The sequence below is a fragment of the Sorghum bicolor genome, chromosome 10, assembly GCF_000003195.3.
Source record: "Sorghum bicolor cultivar BTx623 chromosome 10, Sorghum_bicolor_NCBIv3, whole genome shotgun sequence".
In the NCBI taxonomy this organism is placed as follows: Eukaryota; Viridiplantae; Streptophyta; class Magnoliopsida; order Poales; family Poaceae; genus Sorghum; species Sorghum bicolor.
Window position 1 is genome coordinate 48,764,154 of NC_012879.2, and position 10,724 is coordinate 48,774,877.

A 10,724-nucleotide genomic window follows, 5' to 3' on the forward strand; every position below is an offset into this window, starting at 1 on the left:
GGGATCCCATAGAATTTAATTCATACGGAATCCCACTGTTTCATGTGGAAATTTTTCAAAGTTCGTGTCAAATTACCATGAGCGGAGGCCTAATCCTAATTGTAAGCGCAGTAATGGACGATCTACGCTGTGTGGCGGCAAGCCGGCACCTGCCAGGCAGAACCCTGGTGTACTTAGTACGTTCAGGTACATTATCTCTGGACTCAGTAGTGTCGATACCGGTAAATAAAGTACTCACGTCTGTAGGATGCCATGTAGATACAGTATGTGTGCAGTTCTACAATAGTTCAGATGTCCAACGACCAAAATTTTTTCAAGATTTTCTGTCACATCGCATCTTACGTCACATCCATGAAGCATTAAATATTGACGAAAACAAAAACTAATTACACAGTTTGCCTATAAATCGCGAGACGAATCTTTTAAGCCTAGTTATTTTTATAATTGAACAATGTTTGTCAAATAAAAATGAAAGTGCTACAATGTTCCGAGCCAAAAATTTTTGGGAACTAAACAAGGCCTCAGGTGGATAACAATAGCTGAATGTGTTGTGGATTATTAACGGTAGCTGTGGTGCCAGCTTTCAGTCTAATGTATGGATAGTGTTAGTGATAGCTTTGCATACTATATTTATAGGACTGTCAGCGGACAATTTGGAGTGCAGGTCGAACGGGGGTGCTGCAGGGCTTGCAAACACTCATCCCGGCACGCTCCAAGATATCCAGAGTATATATACAAATCTGGTGATTAACGGGGCATTGCTTCCTATTATTTCTACTGGGTCATATTCTTTTCCTATACCACTCAACTCTCTAAGAATGGGCAATGCAAAGCTATCGCTAACAGATAGTGGAGGGTTTAAACGGCGTGTTCTTTCATGATGACGATCATCCTAGGATGATGCGTTTTCAAATTAACTGCTGGTAGTCTAGCGTTCGTAAGCAATTTTATCCTAGGTGCTGCAACGGTCTGGTTGAAAATTTATCCGTTGCATTGCACCGATCACCTTGCCGGCAGATATTGACTGGATCCATGCATGGATTAGAACAACGCAAGCAAAAAAAAAAGAGAGAGCATCATATACAGAGAGCGTCGTAGAGCTAACTAGAGCTAGCATTCTGTTTGTTGAGCCGTCAGTGTCACTGCGCTCCAACCAACCATTACTAAACCCCCCTCGCCTCCTCTTCTTCGCTTCGTTCGCATTCAAATCAACATCTTTAATTTCCATCTCCGAGACCAAGACTTGTAGCCTAGCTCATACGGCACCAAACAGCTAGTCCTGCACAGCATTTGCGCGCGCACACTGCACGCCTCGGTCACTTGGTGGCAATGCCGGACTCCGATGTCGTCCCCAGCCCGCCGCCGCTGGGCAGCAGCGTGCAGAAGATCAGGGGCAGCGGGGGCGGGAGAGGCGGCGGGCGGCGCCCGGCGTACCGCGGCGTGCGGATGCGGGCGTGGGGGAAGTGGGTATCGGAGATCCGCGAGCCGCGCAAGAAGTCCCGCATCTGGCTCGGCACGTTCCCGACGGCCGAGATGGCGGCGCGCGCGCACGACGCCGCCGCGCTCGTCGTCAAGGGCCGCGGCGCCGTGCTCAACTTCCCCGACATGGCGGCGTCCCTGCCGCGCCCGGCCTCCGCCGCGCCGCGCGACGTGCAGGCCGCGGCCGCGCGCGCCGCCGCCATGGACGTCAACGTGGCGGTGCCCGCCGTGGGCGCCACGGCGGCTGCTGCAGCCGCGGCGATGGTCCCGCCGTCGCCGACGCCGGAGCCGGAGCCGCTGTCGTCGTCGTCGACGTCGTCGTCGCCCCGGCAGGTGCCGGGAGGACAGGCGTTAGTCGTAGTAGGCGACCCCGACGAGGATGAGCTGCTGGAGGAGATCGTGGAGCTGCCGCCGATCGACGACGACGAGGACGTCGTCCTGACATCGTCGGACGACGTGTTCTGCTGGACGACGGCGGCGTCGTTCCACGACGACTGTGCCGCCCCCGACGACCCGTGGTCGTCGTACGAGCCGAGCGCGTGGATGATGCAGGCCGGCGGCGGCATTGCAGCGGCGCATCACGTCGACGAGATGGTGGTGCCCGGGACCGGGTTCGCCACGGACCAGCAGCAGCTCTGGACGACGACGCAGCCCGACGGCATTATGCCTTCGGGGCTCGGTGCGTTCTTATGGAACCTGTAGCACATCACTAGGCAACAAGCTGATCGATCTGGCCGTCTCTCTCCCTCCCTTTGCTCTCTTTGTGTAGTATAGATAGAATGCTTGTTAATACCCCCAAAAAAGCTTTGCATTTGCATCGATCGATCGACGGCTTTGCTACGTACCTTTCCGATTCTGCCGCGTTGTGTTTCTTCTCCGGCCGGTCGTTGATGTGCAAGAGAAGCAGCGGGCATTACGATCTCGGCGAGACAGACAGGTAGGCGGTTGTGGGAGAACGACGCGTGCAACTGACCGTGCCGTGTCCGGAGGAGATCATGTCCACGACGACGACGAAGCATGCGATCTGACATGGTCGGTCGTCGAGCCATCCGTGGTTTTTGTCCGGACTAGTAGATATACCATGTGTCGAACGGATCAGAACCAACAATTAACGCGTTGCATTGATGTGGCACCTAATTATATTTCGTGTTAACTTGTGATGATGCTTCCTTGATCCAGTATATATATATAGCATATATGATTGGGATTTCAGGATGATTATGTGCTAGAAATTCAGAGTTTGAGTAGTATATAGTCATCAATTTTGGTTTTCTTTTACGAGTAGACGTAGCTTCTGTTGACTGTTTTTTATCAAAGCTTCTGTTGACTGTTGCTACTGCTGCAAGCGATGATGCGATCAACATTACCTACAGTATGTGCAGGTACCTGACACGATCTCTCAGTAGAGGAGTAGTGCCAAACGGTGGTATACGTACGCTGCTCACGTCACCTGATTGGCGTTTGCGAATGACCCGACACATGGAAATAATAAAGCTTGACAGCTTCTAGAAGGTTATCAATTGATACAAGATTCCCTATCACATCGAATCTTGCGGCACATGTATAAAACATTAAATATAAATAAAAAAGATAATTAATTGCACAGTTTAGTTGTAAATCATGAGACGAATCTTTTAAGCCTAGTTGCTCCATGATTAGATAATATTTGTCAAATAAAAACGAAAATGCTACAGTGTTAAAATCCAAAAAGTTTTTAACCCCTGATTGCAAAGCTTTTTCGAGGACCTGTTCAACAGGGGCTCCGGCGTGGCTGGCTCTGGCTCCTCCTAAAATGGTTTTGGCAATGGTTATTATGCTGGAATATAGCTTTTCTACTGAAGGTTAATGATATTGTCAAAATATTTGACAAAACTTTCCAAGAGCATTTCTAACTGGAAATAGACAGAATCGAAGCTACAAATTTTGGCTCTACCTCCTAGTTTAAATATAACTAAAACATACCTCACGTGTTGCTGCGAGAATTGCAGGTGATTTGGAATGAAATTAGAGTATATATAGTTACTTAGAAGCGATAAGCTATATATCATAAACTAATGTTAGTGGATGACGTGGTATGCTGATGTGGATAATTAAATGCATGTTAGTGAGGCTATAATTGCATCTGATACTATACTAGCGAGGTGGAAATTAACCTGTATTGGTCTTTAGGATCATTATATATATATGGATATAAATATAAATATGGCTCTAGCTCCTTGGTAGCTTGAGGGATGAAACCTGGGATTTCTTGAAAAAATGGAACCATAGCTCTTTTAGAAGCCCTGCCAAAGAGGCTTTAATTGTAGACTGACTTTGAGATCGTGCTATTGGTGAATGATTAGTTTTACAATATATCTTTATACTAAAATAAATGACCTCAATTTCTACCTTTTCCTTTTCTATATTTTTTGTTTCTTGGACAATGACACATACCTTATGACTATAATACATTTTCTTTGTACTCCATCTGTCAAAAAATAATACAGTTCCTATTCTCGAGGAGTCCAACAAATTTAAGTTTAATCAAATCTATACTAAATACTAGCATCTATGATACTGAAAAAGTATCATTAATTAATTGTAGGATATATTTTTATAGTAGACTTATTAGAAGACATAAATAATGATTCTGTTTTCTATAAATTTAATCAAATTTAAGAAACTTTGACTTTATCCAAATCTAGAATAATTGTATATTCCTTCGGGATGGAGGAAGTAATTTATAAACAACATCATCAAATATAATTTTTAGAAGTACTGTACATTTTAAGACCAATGCAGGCACAATGGTATAGAATCTTGGAACTAGATATTTTAAAATTATGATAATCAAAGTTCCGAAAATTTGACCTCAGTCACAGTGGCGGAGGGAAGGGGGGGCTGAGGGGGGCCTGGCACCCCCCAACCTTCCCATAAATCGCTTAATACACCCCGTAATTAGATGCTTAATTGTCTAATTAGTTAGTTAAGGATATTATATGTACTAACATTTTTATTCTTATTTCACATTAGTCTCTAATAGTTTCTTATACATATAAAATCTAGATCTTTCTAATATTTTCTTCATATCTTTTATTTTTTATTATTGTCTATCAAACATTAGTTTGTCCCCTACCACACTCTAATTAGCTAGTCAATTGAAAATCAGTATTTAACTTGTTTAATCCTTCTGAATTGATCTCCAACAATGGGATCAATATTATTTAGCATTAGTCTTTCTATTATCTCTCTTATCTCCTATGTTTCTATCATTATTTATCTAAAGTCTAAATGGCCATTTTAGCCCATGTACTCAACTTTTAAACACTAATTAACAATGGAATGGTGTTTCTGTTTAACCTTCTATTTAAATGATCATTAATTTTACCCATTTAAGTGATCGTCTTGTCTGAAGCTAAACAATATGTAACTGATTGTTTGCCATTTGATGTTAGGATCTAGTACTAATTAATTTTGCCCCACTTAATTAGTTGTTTTTATTGTGGTTCTTTTCTTGGCCAAAGAAATAGATTGATCAGGTGAAGGTTAGAGGCTTGAGACTAATTAAATTTCTCTTTATTTTTCTAGTTTTTCCTTTTTTTACTGCAACACAAACGTTTATTTTGGTGCTATGTACATCTTTGTCATGTAATATTTTTATACACATGATTGTTCTTAGTTTGCATGGTCCCCCTATGTTCAAATTCTGGCTCCGCCCCTGCTCAGTCATGTCCATACTAAATTGATTAACTGTGCATATACGAATCATTATATGTACCCGTATATGTACCAACAACACGCGTATAAAAACTAAAAAATTGAAAGTTGAAGCTATAATGAAATTGGCATGCTATATATGTCACTGGCACGTGATCGAGGTCGAGAGGACGAGGAGTAGCAGGGCCACACGTTTGCTACCGCAACACAAGCCAGCAACAACTAACAACCAACTAATATTCATGCTACAATTGCTAACCGTTGAGGATGATACCCTTTCCAACATGGCAACATGCATGCGACATCTACCGTCCGTCCTTACACAATTACAAGGGATCAGAGTACACAGACACAGTTACTCTTATTTGACCAACAATTCGCGGAAACTGTTCGCTGTGGCTAGGGCCTATATATATATTTATAATTGATCATGCAACTACATGTGCCAAAAACTATACCAACAGTAAGGATGGTACACCTGGCACACAGCGACAGCTAGGGGTGCACTGTTATAATATGAGAAAAGCATGCAGAGGTCGTACTACTCGTACCAGCGTACTACTCCAATCTCTGTACTTGAACAGAAAGACGTACGTACGGAAACTCAGAACACGCGGTCGGTACTAGGCTAAACAGGCATGCGTACCCTTGACACAGGATTACTAATTGTTTCGCTGCTAGCTAAACAGTCTGTTACTGTTGCCGAGTGATGTATAGTGACAGCTACCGCTACCAGGGTACGTGGCAGTACACCACTACATGTGCATGTGCAGATCGACGATGTGCTGAGAACAGGAAAGGGTAGTGAAAACTTTGCATACGCACTAACGTATTATGAGAAAACATCGTCATAGATCCATCGAGTGTGTTTGATCGTCGATCTGTTTTAGCCAATAATATTAAATTGATGCCATCGAGATTTACATTATCCAGTACACGTACGACGATCTACTCCTGTAGTCCTGTTAGCCTCTCGCATGCGTAGCTAGGGATGGATCTAGATGTTAAAAGACTCTACCCGAAATCAAGACTTTGCCGAGTATTTTTTGATTTACCGAGTGTCTATTTTTTTATACTCGGCAAAAAAGCTTTTTTTCTTTGCCGAGTATTTTTTTGAACCGAAACCAAATCTAGATATATGTGATAGTGTGGTGCAGTGGCAAAGTGAATTATATGTGAGGGGAGGTCACAAGTTTGAATCTCACTGGCCACATATTTGGGAAGTTTACAAGATAATGAGAGCCTCCCTTGATTATTTTTTTTACTATTTTTATTGTTTTTTTATTTTTATTCTACCGAGTGTCTTTTGTCGGACACTTGGCAAAGCCTTTTATCGAGCTTTTTTGCCAAGTGCTACACTCAGCAAATGCTTTGCCAAATATATTCTAGGCTTTGTCCAGTGTCTCGGGCACTAGGCAAAGCCGGCGAATCCCGTAGTGAGATTTCATAAACGTATCTATTTTTATATCCATATTCATATTGGATTCTAACGTGATACTAAATGGATGTATTGGAATTTATTGTTTATGTTTTCTTCTATCTAAATCTAGACCTTTATTAGAAAAAAAAAATAAAATATCCGACATTATCTACAAATAATATAACAAAGTGCCATATAAAAACATGTAAAACTTAAATCTATGAGTAATTACTAATGTAAATGACATCAATGTTAATATAACAAACGATATGCATGATTTGAGCTATTTAAAATTTATCTATATGGTTCATAACATTATATTAATTTTATTATTATTAATGATACATAAGGTTCAATTTGATTAATAATTTTCGTATGGTTAAACCTATTTATTTTAAGTACTTTAGTTATTCATCTATTGATAAATTTATTTTTAGATATTTAAAACATTTATTGATAAATATTTATTTTTAGTTTTATTGATTTTTCATATATTTAATAATTTAAATATTTACTATATCTATTATTTTATGAGTTGTATCTACAAGTGTTATATGATCATATTTTCTATGTGCATAACGATTTTCTTTATACTAAAATTTTCAATAAACAAATAGATATATGTTATTGTCAAAATTTAGTAGATATCTTAGCCATTTAACGGTATTTTTCTTTCACAAGAAATCAGCAAATAATATACTTTTAGTCACGGCTTTTTAGTGAAGCAAACATAAGTGCATCTGTTTTGTACTTTTGTATTCATATTCGTATCTGTATTCAACAATGATTTCTAGTGGCAGTGATGTAATTTGGCCTAGCGGCACTAACTGTGTGTCTACGCGTGTGTGCGCGCTGTTCTATTATGGCCTTGTTTAGTTCACATCTAAAATTTTTTCACCTCATTCCATTGAATATTTACACACATGCATGAAGCATTTAATATATAGATAAAATAATAACTAATTAAAAAATTTATATGTATTTTATGAGACAAATCTTTTAAATCTAGTTAGTCCATGATTAGATAATAATTGCTATAATTACAAATGTACTACAGTACTAAAAAAACCTTTTAGGGTGTGAACTAAATAGGCCCTTATGATTAGAAAACGTAGTTTTACGATATGAACCGACAAACAGTGCAGATTTAGACACAAAATGCTACTAAAACTATTCGCAAAAAAAAAATGCTAGTAAAACTGTAGAAAACGTCAGGCCTGTTGGGCTACAGAAAAAGAAGGGAAACAAGCATGAGGTTTTTCCGCGTGTTGGGCTCTATTCGGGCCTCAACCCCACGTGGTATCTTGTCAAAAAAAAACCCCACGTGGTAGGCCTCCGGGCTGACAAAGACCTCGTCCCAGGCCGCAAATTTCAGGGCCGAAGCAAGCCCCGCCGGAGTTGAAAATTCCAATTCGTAGGACACTCACAAATACTAGAAATGAGTACTACATATATAACTTTTTAAATTTGTTTCCCAACCTCTACTCGTGGTTAGATTTTGCACATATGTTTTCCATTTATATAATATAGTTTGTTGAATTAGCCTCGTTCATTCTGTAACTTTGAGCAATTTGGTCAAACTGGGCAACGTACTGCAGGTATCTTTCCGTTGCAGGTGACGTGTTCCAGCAGAACGAAAGCGGTTAGCCCATGATTTGGTGTACCCCGGTCACTGAAACTTGTAAAACATTGTTCGTTGTGCTTTCCCAAACCTGAACCCAAAGCTAACTTACCCGTGCTGCCTGCCTCCGATCCTCTTCATCGCACTTGCAGGTTGCTTCACTCCGCCGCAATTCTCACCGTCGCTCAGTCGTCTTCTCCTACGGCACTCAACGCATCCCGGCAGCTTTTTTGGTGCACCCTCACCACTACATAGCCGGTAGCTACCTCCGGGCTCCTTTGCCGTGCCATACCAGAAACGAGGAGCCATGGATTCGGTGGCGTCGAACACCACCACCACCACCCCGTTCGCGGCGGCAGGCACCACGGCCGCCGAGGAGGAGGAGGCGTCGACGCGGCGCGTCGCGAACCGCATCATCCGCGCGCTGCAGCACCAGCTCCGGCTGCTGCACCGCGCGGGCGCGGAGTTCTTCGTGCTCGGCGCCACGGGGAACGTGTACACGGTGACGCTGTCCACCGCGCCGGCGTGCACGTGCCCGGACCCCGCCGTGCCCTGCAAGCACATCCTCTTCGTGCTCCTCCGCGTCCTCGGCCTCTCCCTCGACGAGGCCTGCGTCTGGAGGCAGACGCTCCGCCCGTGCCAGGTCGCGCGCCTCGTCGGCACGCCCACCACCTACCCGGACGTGCTCGCCGGCGCGCGCGCCCGGGAGAGGTTCCACCAGCTCTGGTCGGCCCGCCCGGCCAACAAGGCTGCCGACGACCGCCAGGAGGCCGCGTCGTCGCGGAGGCCACTCGTCGACGGCGCGGCATGCCCGGTGTGCCTCGAGGAGATGAGGATGGCGCCGGCACAAGCGTCGCAGGGCAGCGGCGGGACCGCCGCCGCGCCGCAGGCGATCCTGACGTGCAGGACGTGCCGGAACGCCGTGCACGCCGAGTGCTTCGCGCGCTGGAAGCGAAGCCGCTCACGACGGGCGGCGACGTGTGTCGTTTGCCGCTCGCGGTGGAGGCGGCCAAACCGGGAGCAGGAGCAAGAGCAGTACATGAACCTCGCAGCCTACATGAACGACGACGACGGCGACGTCACCATGCAGAGCGCCGACGGCGGGCTGTGCGCGGGGTAGTTGCCGGCGTTCGCTTATTCAAGAGGCTAATTGTGACTTAACCGTGTCTATCTGTACATAATATAGCATCTCATTTCATTAATTGTTTTTTTTATTTTCATAGGGAACTGATTTGTACGACATACATCATGTACAAACCTGATGTATTAATAAAATATTCTTATCTATGCCTATATTGTACTCCCTCCATCCCAAATTGTAAGTCGTTTGACTTTTTTTACCCCAAGTTTGACCACTCGTCTTATTCAAAAAAATTGTGCAAATATAGTCAAATTTTAAGTCATTCTTGAAGAACTTTTATTAATAAACCAATACACAACAAAGAAAAGTGATGTTTTGTACAAAACATTGAATAAGACGAGTGGTCAAACTTGATATTAAAAAAGTCAAACGACTTACAATTTGGAATGGATTGAGTAATATTATTAGCTAGTATTGAAGAGCAAAAACTGATGAAATTGTTCATAGCAGTTAACAACACAATGTTTCAGAACTGCACATCACACAAGCAAAACATGATAGGGGATTTCTAAAATTTGTAACTCTGATGAAACCTGTTGGCCTAAAATCATGAAATTTTAGGAGAACAAAGATATGCATGTTATACTTTTGTATTGACAAGATTCACAAAATATCGTTCCATCACAAAAACATTAACAGAAACTATGCAAGCCATTTCAGCAAAGAGATAAAAAGATTCCTTACTTGTCTTGCTAACAAGAGACCACATAAGTCATACATCAAGCTAAAAACCACTATACTAACACATCTAAGGAATATTTTAACTTAGCCACAAGTAAAAGGAGCAACACAAGAATCATGTATACACATTTAATATGAAACTCATATTATCTTTTAGAGACTAAAGACATACAGTACTTAAGAAAAAGGTGGTGTGGCAAACACTTAATTTGAAGCTGAGATTTTTACAACGGATAGGTGATAGCAAAACATAACTAGTAAAAAGATCACATTTTCTAAACAAGTTGGTCTATTACTACACTTTAATTAAGTTTTAATTACAAGAAAGCATGTGATACAAATATAAATCTAAAGATCAACATTTTTTGTAATAACATGGTCATGTTAAGTTTTCTAATAACAACAGTAACACTTTATAGAGAACACACATTTTCTATTATTACGCACTTTTAACTATTTATAAACTATTTAATAAGCTTAAACCTAGACAAAACTAGAACTTAGTCATGCTTGACGTAATGAGCATGAATTTTTTTATACTTCAAGCATATAATTCACAATCTACCATAAAATTTCACCACAATTGGACCAAACAAACTATTGTTATGTAATAAACACAAAAAACACTAGATCTACTACTACAGCAAAACTTTTGTACTAAAGAAAGTCATATTATGTCTTTAGTA

The 10,724-nt window shown here is 42.1% G+C and overlaps 2 protein-coding genes across 2 annotated transcripts; both read left to right on the top strand.

Annotated features, from left to right (window-relative positions):
• LOC8061957 (ethylene-responsive transcription factor ERF043) lies at nucleotides 993-2,302 on the top strand. The gene has a single exon (XM_002437095.2). The coding sequence runs from the start codon at nucleotides 1,330-1,332 to the stop codon at nucleotides 2,179-2,181; it is 852 nt and encodes a 283-aa protein (XP_002437140.2). The 5' UTR covers nucleotides 993-1,329; the 3' UTR covers nucleotides 2,182-2,302.
• On the top strand, nucleotides 8,411-9,540 carry LOC8076703 (mitogen-activated protein kinase kinase kinase 1). The gene has a single exon (XM_002437096.2). It carries the CDS (start codon nucleotides 8,524-8,526, stop codon nucleotides 9,334-9,336), a length of 813 nt encoding a protein of 270 aa, XP_002437141.1. The 5' UTR covers nucleotides 8,411-8,523; the 3' UTR covers nucleotides 9,337-9,540.

Excerpts from the sequence above, each read along its gene's own strand:
- LOC8076703 (XM_002437096.2), top strand. The coding sequence starts at position 8,524 with ATGGATTCGGTGGCGTCGAACACCACCACCACCACCCCGTTCGCGGCG.
- LOC8061957 (XM_002437095.2), top strand. The coding sequence starts at position 1,330 with ATGCCGGACTCCGATGTCGTCCCCAGCCCGCCGCCGCTGGGCAGCAGC.